Source organism: Lytechinus variegatus, chromosome 2 (assembly GCF_018143015.1).
Source record: "Lytechinus variegatus isolate NC3 chromosome 2, Lvar_3.0, whole genome shotgun sequence".
NCBI lineage: Eukaryota > Metazoa > Echinodermata > Echinoidea > Temnopleuroida > Toxopneustidae > Lytechinus > Lytechinus variegatus.
In genome coordinates, this window is record NC_054741.1 from 42,726,721 (window position 1) to 42,736,887 (window position 10,167).

The 10,167-nt window shown below is 39.4% G+C and overlaps 2 protein-coding genes across 2 annotated transcripts; both read left to right on the forward strand.

The window, feature by feature from the left end:
* The first annotated feature begins 6,814 nt into the window (after window positions 1-6,814).
* On the forward strand, window positions 6,815-9,555 carry LOC121406817. Its single transcript, XM_041597687.1, has 5 exons — window positions 6,815-7,491; window positions 8,075-8,248; window positions 8,422-8,566; window positions 8,862-9,023; window positions 9,248-9,555. Exons 1-5 carry the CDS (start codon window positions 7,318-7,320, stop codon window positions 9,553-9,555), a joined length of 963 nt encoding a protein of 320 aa, XP_041453621.1. The 5' UTR covers window positions 6,815-7,317.
* LOC121408119 lies at window positions 7,993-8,868 on the forward strand. Its single transcript, XM_041599451.1, has 2 exons — window positions 7,993-8,248; window positions 8,422-8,868. Exons 1-2 carry the CDS (start codon window positions 8,054-8,056, stop codon window positions 8,596-8,598), a joined length of 372 nt encoding a protein of 123 aa, XP_041455385.1. The 5' UTR covers window positions 7,993-8,053; the 3' UTR covers window positions 8,599-8,868.
* Window positions 9,556-10,167: the final 612 nt, after the last annotated feature.

Sequence of the window (10,167 nt, forward strand, 5' to 3'; positions counted from 1 at the left end):
TTTAATCAAGCCTTCTGATCATGTGAGAAATCTTGGAGTGGTGTTTGATTCCTCGCTTACAATGGAGCAGCATGTCACATGCACTTCCAAGGCTGCCTGTATCTATATCCGTAATATTGGAAGGATCCACAAGCATGTAACTAAGAAAGTTGCTAAACTCCTTGTTCATGCCTTTGGAACAACCCGACTGGACATTTGCAACTAGATTTTGACTGGTTTGACTCAACATCAACTGCACAGACTTCAGCGTCTGCAGAACATGGCGACACGTCTTGTGTCCCCTCAAAGAAAGAGTCCAGATTACTCCGATTCTGTGTGACCTACAATGGCTGCCTGTCAACCAGAGAATAGCCTATAAACTTGGGGTCCTTGTATTTAAAGCGCTTAATGATAAATCTCCACCCTATATATCAGAGCTCTTATCTCAGCATAGACCAACACGCAGTCTCAGATCAGCAGATCAAGCATTGCTGACAGAATCTCTCAGCCACACAACCTGGGGTGACAGAGCATTCTACATCTCTGGACCAAAGCTGAGGAATAGCCTTCCCCAATTTATCAGAAGAGCAGAGACCCAATCAACTTTTGAGTCTTACCTGAAGACCTTGTTACCCACTCCAACAGTATTGCAAGAATAATTCAATTGTAGCATTACTAGGACAGTACTTGAACTGAATGATGATCCTGAGCAATGTGAGACATATTCCAATTTTTGAGCAAGCGCCATGAGCGCCCAGCTGATGCAGATACTGGCGCTTTACAAGAACCCATCATCATCATCATCAGTATTAGACCGTGGGTCATATATCAAATATGTGCCTCCTTTTTTAATTTTCCTGCCTCAACTCTTGTATCTACCTGATTTTTTGGTCACATTTTAGAGAAAAAATCACTGAACATTGTTTTATAACACATCAAGGTCAAAAGTTGCACAGTAATTAATTATTCAAATTTAATATCGACAGCACCCTCTTGTGTTCAAGCAGTTGTATCTGTATTGCTTTTACATGGGTTGCTAGTAGTAAAACTTAATTAGACTTGCTCTTCCTAATATTAGTTGTTTTCTACACATTCATCATGAATGACAGGGGCGGTGGGGCAAAGGTGGAAGTGAGGAGGGGGACGGTAGGTAACAAAATGGCATTTTCTTTTTAAAAGGGCATACCCCACTCTAATGATATGATGACATTTACAATCAGTTTTTTTTTTGTTTTTAATGGCTGTTTTTTCGTGGTCATTTCAATTTGACAAAACTTTGTTTTGACCGAGGAGATTTCTAATTATTAAATATAAAGATTATATGCTTGTGGGCCATATATCAAGCAAGCGAGCATAGCAAGCGAGTGTGCTAGTTGGAAGAGCGGTTAACACAAGCAACTTATAGAGAATAGGCACTTATAAAAAGGCAAAAGGGCACTCACTGACACATGACCCACGTCCTTCTATTTCTAAGAAAAAAATGGCCCAAGGAACGTCTGTAAGGGGGGGGGGGATTTTTCTTTTGGAAAAAGGGGCACTTTGTTAGTCCTTCAATAAGTGTGGGGACACTGTCCCTTCCCCCAAGGTAATCACCCCTGATGGGCAGAATGTATAATGTCCTAAGAAAGAGAAAGGGAGGTTGAAAATCATATCTCCGTGTCTTATGCATACAAATGAATATTGCTATATAGGTTCTGCATTGAAATCAAACGATGGATATTAATATCAATATTTTACCATTCACCGCGGAATGGGCTTTGTTGTCTTCCTTCAACTTTTTATATTAGGATCATCAGTTCATCACACTCCCTGAAATCCTCTGAATCCTCCACCATTGAAGCAAGGGCCATAAAACCAAGCATTGTTTATGTTGGGATTTAGAGTAGCCTGATAACGAAACTGGTCAATGAACGAATTTAGTTTAAGTGTTTTATTACCGTAATAGCTCAACGCCCTATCGTACCCTTGGGACGGACAGCCTTGTTGGTGGCGGGAAAGTGAGAAAAAGCTAGATGACAGCAAGAAGAGTGAAAGAGAGACGGAAGAGATATGATGTGCAAAAAAAGGAATGGTCTGCCCAGGGTCTCCTTTTCCAACTAACTGGTTTGCCATCGTGGTGGACAGCATATGTGTTATGTAATATTAGCCAAAATCCACTCCCTGGAAAGTGTGTGAGGTCTATATACCTAATATACCTACTCTAAATGTTCGCACTTTCACCATGGCTTCCTTTATGGATAAATGGCTGAAGCGCAATAATCAGGATGAGGATAATGAGGATTCAACAACAGACCCCGCAACAGACAATGTTGACCAGGAAGACATCCAAGATGATCAAGACTGCGACCCCCCTTCCAGTAGGCCTAAAAAGGCCAAAAGACAAAAGCAAACATTCTCTTCTCAGTGGCAGGAAGATCGACCGTGGTTGAAGAGGCTGCCGAGTGGAGATGGTAAAAAGAGCAACATGAATTTTACTATTTTTGGACCACGTGGTCAAGTATAATAAGGAGATGGGATTCGTAGTTAAGACAAGCATTGCGCTTTGAAATGAATTATCGAATAAAGGACATTTGTTTTTACGAGATGATTATTTTGTGAAGTTATGCAAAACCTTGGCCTTCCCTCATCCTTAACGTTTGAAATCATAAAGAGCAATATTCCCTGCCTCCCTGGTTCATAAAGCATGTCTGGGAGGGCCGGGAGGAAGGTGACAGGGCCGTATGCAGATTTATTTTTCCTGCCCGGGGTGGGGGGTTGGTAATATGCTTAAAAATTTCGAAGTAACTTGAAAGCGAGATAGTGAAGCGATCGAGTTGGTCACGAGGGCGCTTTTGCATTTTAAAAGTGAAGTTGAAAGATTTGGTGCAGTTTTTGGTGGATTTTATGAAAATTGGCGATAGAAAGATGTGTTGTCAACCCCCCCCCCCCCGCTGCGTACGCAGACGGAAGGGGGTTAGGTGGCCGGGGGGGGGGGGAGAGACTGACCATAGGGATGGAAAGTTTCCGCACGGGTCCGCTCAATATAAGCCTTCCATTTTGTCTACATTCGCTAACAGGGAAACTTTCATCTTACAGGTATGATTTGTGATTGGTGTACGACCCACACAACAGATGAAGCAAAAAACAAACATCCAATTTGGACGCAAATCCCTTGCTGCACCATGCGTCTCGAGAGTGTCAAGCAGCATGAGCGTACCTCACAGCATAAGTTGGCAGCCAGGGCACAAACGGAGATTGCCTCTATCGTGCAATCAGGAGGGGGGATAAAAGAAGCGTTCCAAACATCTGTAACTCTCAATCGAATGGCACTAATCGGTGCTCTGAGAGCAATGTATTGGTTGTGTAAAGAAGAAGTCCCCCACACGACGAAGTTCATTCCTCTACTACAATGAGCAGAGTTGATGGGTTGCCAGTACATTTAAGAGCGGTAAGCAATATATATTATAATTGTTATATTATTATTATCATTATCATTATTTTATTATCAATATCACTATATAATGTAGCCCAAAATCAAATTAGTCACATTACTTAGCAAAAGCACGATTTTATGGTCTTAGTCATCGGAATTCTGTTTGCAAATCTTACATTGTCTTCCATTTTCTGCAATTTCCTCCTTGAACTTCATTATTTTTTTTTCCGTTGACGGAAATGAAATCTAAAAATTTAAAGCACCTATGTGAATCGTGAAAAAGACATTTTATTGCCCGGAAAGCAATCATACAGAAACCATATGACGTAACATTTTGATTTATTTTGCCTTTCAAAATCAGCCCTTTATCTTGTATTTCTTTCTTTTCCTTCTTTTCATTGAGGCTGGAAATGCTTCTTTTAGCAGTGAACAGGCAAAGCAAGAATTCATTACGAACTAGCAACGGTTATCATGGAAGAGAGAATGACGGAGATAAGAAGTCCTTGTTTCGGGATACTAACTGACGAAACCACAGATATCAGCAACACAAAGCAACTGATCGTGTACATACGATATCTTGTGGATGATGGACAGGTAGTTCTATCAATCTTATCATTTCTCTTAAAATTCAGCATGAAACTTTGTTTTGAATGGGGAAGGGGGTTACAAGGGGGAAAAACAGCTATAGCACTTTAATGTAAGTCACTGCATCGATGTTTAGGTGTTTGATTATGATGGCCGGTGATCGCAGATCTATACTTTTATCTTTGCACGTATAAGGATCAGCTATCATGATGCCATTACACCCCACCCATTCTTTCTTTTCTTTTTGTCGTAGTTCGGAATAGGTCACTTCCAAGAAGTACAAGGGGCACAACAGATTCATGTTCACTTGTCTTTATTTGTCCATCACAAGACAAAAATAAAAGAAAAAAACCCTGCAAGATATAAAGCAAGGCCATTGTAAGTATACAATCAAATAATGGCATTAATACATGAGTCGTCTTATTCTCAATTATTAAACATATGACGAAGACACCAGATGATGCCAATTACACTATAAAAGTTAAGTGTCTATCCTTTAGCAAATATCCTACAATATGAGCATACTGTTGAAGTGTATATTATAGATAATGCTATAAAAACAGCATTACAAAAATAGGAATGCATTTCTGAATTCAAAATTATAAAATGCGTCAAATTATAATTCAAGTTATGGATGCTTAATTCCTTGCAGCTAGCCTGCCTAACCATCCTTATCCTCGAATGTTTGTAACACTAACCAAACCTGAAGAATGGCAGACAAAGAGACCATCGTCATTATCCTCTCAATCAAAAATGACATACAAATCCCCTCAAATTGTAAAGCCTCACCAACTACACTCTTCAATGGCATCTCAAAATACCTCAATCAAAAGGACAGCATCCATAAGTCAAATCGGTTTCCGCACAAGAATTCATTTAAAGTTTTTGAAATGTACTCTATATTTATCTCAATTCTGATTTCAATTTAAATCAATAAAATCAATACAGTACAAACATAATATTGTACACCATGCACATAATTAGAATGTAGATCTTAGACCACGCCCAAATATAATGCAACAGCTTACCCAGGATCAACACCCACTCGTCCGTGATCGTAAACCAACACTCCACACTGGCTGGATTCAGTTCCAGTGTAGAAATTACTTGTACTGCTGTTAAACAAAGAACAAATCCAAAATTACTAACTCATCTTACATACTTATATTACTTTTTTTCATGCTAGCATTCCATTAAAATAATTTTCTCTGTATCAAGATAAAGACTTCTATCAGTTTCAACTTGATAAAATCCACCAGTTAACATTAGAGACTGAAAGTAAGACAACTAACCATTCCAGTTATTTATCCATAATTGAAATTACCATAACAATTGTCCTAAAATTATATCAATCCTCATGTCTCAAGAGCCATAACTCATTAATCACAATATGCTCAATAGCTCTTTCAATAATTTTTAACTAAACAATTCATACCACAGGCCTTTCCAAATCTAACATGTTTGTGTACATGTCCCACATATACAAATCTGTGTTACTTAATAATACTTGTTTGGAAATCAGTGAGTCTTGTCACAAAATAATTCCATCCTGATACTCTAATATGACTAACATTCACTACCAGTACAAATAACATTTCAAATTAAATGTACGTACCATACTTCGGAAGATCTAAAGTGTTGGGAATCACCGGCAACGAACTTTCACCCACAAAATGTGATGCTACGCTGATGCAAGCTCAAGAAGGAATGAATCCCGATAACCTGCCCGATGCTACAGATATTCTGCTCACATCACCAACCTAACCGTATCACTACGCCTTGCATCATTAAGACCTTCAATCTTTCACCTTCAACAGTCTTTCTAGATACCTATTTACAATGTACCTTTTAGCTAATTTGCATATCTTCCGACCATTAATTGGTTAACAAAATAAAAGTGCCTACGCTGTTGCTAAGTGGAACTAATTTATCTTTTACAGGAGTATCGCTCACTGATTAGTCTTCAGTCATGAACACGAGACAAAAGTCCAGCTGTGACTAATAAAAAAAGGAATCCAAAGAACCCTAAACTGATTTGTTTTCATTCATAAAAACCAGATGGATGCGATTCTTAGTCATGTTTAACAAAACAAGGAATCCAACAACCTCGCAACCCAGATGACACGTCCTATTGAAAACAAACTTTGCATAGCCAATCCCTAAAATTTCTTTAACTAAGAGGACGCCAAATCGAGCTTCAAATATCTTTATCTATAGAAGGAAATACTTTGGCTAAAACTCAACTTTCCACATTTTATCGTTACATTAGGCGAAGACGTCATTTCTGACAATCAAAGATCTGAAAGACGGCCGCGCCGAGACAGTACATGGAGCACTTCTTGATGTTTTAGAAACCAAGGGTCTGTCTGTAGTCAACGTTGCAGGATTTGGTTCGGACGGTGCCAGTGTCATGGTCGGCAGAGAGAATGGGGTATGTTGTGAATAATTATCTATCTTCAACTCTCTAAATTCTTTGATTGCAGTGAGGGACCAATCCAAAATTCTATTTCTTTTTCTCAATCTGATATTGGATTGGTCCCCAACCACAACAATCTTATAGATTGATTTCCAATGGAAGGAATTTAGAGAGAATGGTTTATTCATAGTGATACAAAGAGCCCTGCAAACAGCGATATATTTATAATGGAAAGAGAACACATAAAATACGACATAAAATGGCCTATTGTCCTGATGTTTATTTCCGTAGGCTACTCTATAAATTCAGTGTACATGAATTCCAATTCTTTTAAATGGAGATTAAGTGGTTTAGGGTGAGGTTTTAATATTAAGCAAAATGATGTTTGTTTTGTTTTTTGCTTTGTTTTATTTTTGTTTAAACTGTCCTCATCCCTCAGGTTGCAGCAAAGCTGCAGCAGAAAATCCCAAAATAATATCGGTTCATTGTGTCGCTCACCGCTTGGCCCTAGGAGTTTCTCAGGCAGCAGGGGCAGTTCCGTACGTCGTCAAGTACAAACGGTTGCTGCAACAGTTGTTCGCCTTCTACAGCAAGAGCTGCAGGTCTACGAGAGATCCAGGTGAGCGCATTGATGGTTTGCCACTTGTCACTCAAATGCTATAAGGATGTATTTGATATTTAAATTGTAACGATATTGTCCACTTACAAGTGAAACAATCTTAATTACATCCAATTTCATAAACAAGTTTTATTGATGTTCATGAAGGCATTTAATCGTAATGTGTATGAATGAATAACTTCATTTCCTTGTATATGCAATCTAATTTATCAGAAATTAATAGACGACCCACAGCTAAAACTGAAGGAGGCGAAGGACGTACGATGGCTCAGTCATCATGGGGCTGTGCTGACGGTGAAACGATGCATGGCCAGTCTCCTAACCAGCCTGGATAGAGAGGCAGAGGAGAGGGCAGAACCAACTGCTCGCGGGCTGGCCATCTTGGTCAAGAGATTCAATTTCTTGGCCAGCACAGCGATGATGGCGGACGTTCTATCGCAAGTAACTACGCTGTCGAAACTCTTCCAGGTGAAGCTTAAAAATGAATAAATAATCTGATATCATTATAGTGTTTTTCGCCCCCTCCTTTTGAATTTTGATAGAATAGCAGGCACAATAACTACGCCATAAAGTTGTGTAAATCATTCCACGAACATGCGAACGATATGCAGAGGATGCAAATGTCCGAAATATGACAAAGTCCATCAATTGCATTTTCGACGCTAAACATTCGCTAAATTCATACAAAGGTTCAGATGCGTCGGGGATATTATTTGTTTTATTTTCTTTTAAATAATATAGTTAACAATTAAAAAAAAACATTACAATTTTTTCTTGCGAGCGGTTCCCGCATTCTGCGAATAATTTATGGCAGTTCCGAACCCCCGCACATGTTTGGAGACGTTTGACAGCATAAAATGCGAATGTTGGACTTAACTATTATTTTACAGTCATATTCTTTGCGAATCGTACCCATGACCGTGAAAACTGTGCGTAAGTTGTAATGCAAAATGAAAATAACTTCGTTTAGTACCACTGTACCAGTGCTGGCACATTTTCCCCCATCTTACTTCGTCGATGTTAATGTTAATGCCTTTTTATCATGCTTATTCCATCCTTGCAGAAAGCCGACATCGACTTTACCTGCATCTCGACTCACGTGACAGCTACGAAATCTAACTTGGTCAAGTGTAAAGGTGGCAAGGGCAAGAACATGGCAGAGCTTAGAACTTGGATGGAAACTCTTACGGGCATGGAGGATTACTCCGACAAGAAATTCACCAGCTTCGTAGAAAACGTAAGTCACAGCGTATTGAAATACTACCAAATAACTGAAAATGTAAAGAAATAATCGGCTTCGTAAACATGTCGATTGTACTCGAGAATTACAGTCGATAGGAACTCGGAAGTCACAAATATTCCTGTCTGCTGATCATTTTCCTTGTTTTCTTTTCTATGATCTTTGCACAGATCAACGACAAGTTCATCGACAAGCTAATTCATAACCTGGAGGAGCGATTCCAAGATTCCGAAATCTTGGAATTGTTCCAAGCTTTCAGGCCTGGTACTGAAGACGAGGAGCCGATTCAGCCCTTTAACGACGATCTTGAGGTGTGTAATATTTGTTCCTTGCTCGATATCAATTAAAGTTAGGCGTCGTTTGTTTTAATTCTGCTATTTTGATCCTCTCAGTATCAATACCGCAACCAAAAAAAAAAAATATTGTTAACTTTATCAGGATCTTACGGTTCTGGAGCGACGCCGCGACGGGGTAAAAAAGTTCCCTTTCAGTTCAAAACAGATGACTCGTGATATGATACATGATTATAAAATTAGAAAACGCTCGGTGATGTTATCTGTTTCTTCAATAATTGCAGACACTCTGCCAACACTTCGACGTTGACTTTCAGCAGGCGGAAACCGAGATGATTCACATGAGAGAAGTTGCTCCCAGAACAACTCAAAGAGCGTAAGAGAATATCTACAGCTCGTCGCAAGCAGCTACAACGATGTGGCACCTCTCATGGCCAGAATGGCTTCTGCTGCCTTGGTTGTACCCGTCACCACAGCAGGTGAGTACTTGCAAGGTTTGATAATTGTGATTTTACAAAGCAAAGTATCGTTTGATACGGAGCTGCGTCTTCATTGTTGAAATAGATATCAGCTTACGTCTGATTCAATTGGTCGCGAGTTTATGAAATATTGTTGCATAACATAGCCAGGATTCATTGAAATTGTCCTTGAATATGACAAAAGTTGAAAATATGACATTCAAATTTGACTTATTGCTTTTCAGATTGCGAACGTGGGTTCTCCTGTTTGAACCGCATCAAGACAAAAAGTCGGAACAGAATGAGCCGGATGCTTGAGCCACTCCTCTGGCTGTCCTTAGAAGGGAAGGCGTACAACGAATTGCCGGATTCCTTTTTCGAAGCGGTGGCTGATAGCTGGGCTCTTGCTGCCCTACCATCTCATAACTGTTTTTGTTTTGCCATTAACTTATACCAGGACTGCTCCTACTACGATTCCACGCGGACTTTTCTCTCTCAGACTTTATCGAATGAACCACATCATGAGCAAGAACGGGATTGTCTTCAACAATGAATCAACCTATTATGTGAATTACTTTGTGGCCGTAAAGTCAGTCCCAAGTGTTTTTCCCCCAGTAAACAAGAAAATATTCCATTAGTTTTTTACTTTCTAGATATAAAAGATGCGAACTTGGTAGTTTTGGATATTTCTATAAAAAAAGAGAGTTGTGACACTTGAAATCATTGGATTAATTTACGTTCCTTGTCTTAATCTTTAAAAATATGATTCACTGTTTGTGGCATATTAACTTTGTGTATAGGTTCTCGTAAATCTGAACTGAAAGCTTTAATATTCTTCAATTAGTCAAATTCTGTCAGAAATGGCTACAACGAAGAACGAAGGTTTTTTTTATTAATTCATAAACTCTCGTCCCGGGGGGGGGGGGGGGGCCACTTCCATTCACGAGTGGATACCATGCGCGACCATGGGGTCTCGAAAAGCACCCTAAACACGTAATTTCCATATTCTGAAAATGCACCCCTTTACAAGTATTGGAAACAAAACGATACTCTTGGAAAATATTCATTGAAATGAACCCCTAAACAAGAACAGGAATGTTTTATTGTTGGTCCTTTCGGTCGTCGGCTTTACCCTTTTTGGTTTAGTACGACCCACCTTCTACAC

Excerpts from the sequence above, each read along its gene's own strand:
- LOC121408119 (XM_041599451.1), top strand. The coding sequence starts at position 8,054 with ATGCTTATTCCATCCTTGCAGAAAGCCGACATCGACTTTACCTGCATC. Across the intron at positions 8,249-8,421 it reads TCACCAGCTTCGTAGAAAAC|ATCAACGACAAGTTCATCGA; the intron begins GTAAGTCACAGC and ends ATCTTTGCACAG.
- LOC121406817 (XM_041597687.1), top strand. The coding sequence starts at position 7,318 with ATGGCCAGTCTCCTAACCAGCCTGGATAGAGAGGCAGAGGAGAGGGCA. Across the intron at positions 8,249-8,421 it reads TCACCAGCTTCGTAGAAAAC|ATCAACGACAAGTTCATCGA; the intron begins GTAAGTCACAGC and ends ATCTTTGCACAG. Across the intron at positions 9,024-9,247 it reads TGTACCCGTCACCACAGCAG|ATTGCGAACGTGGGTTCTCC; the intron begins GTGAGTACTTGC and ends ATTGCTTTTCAG.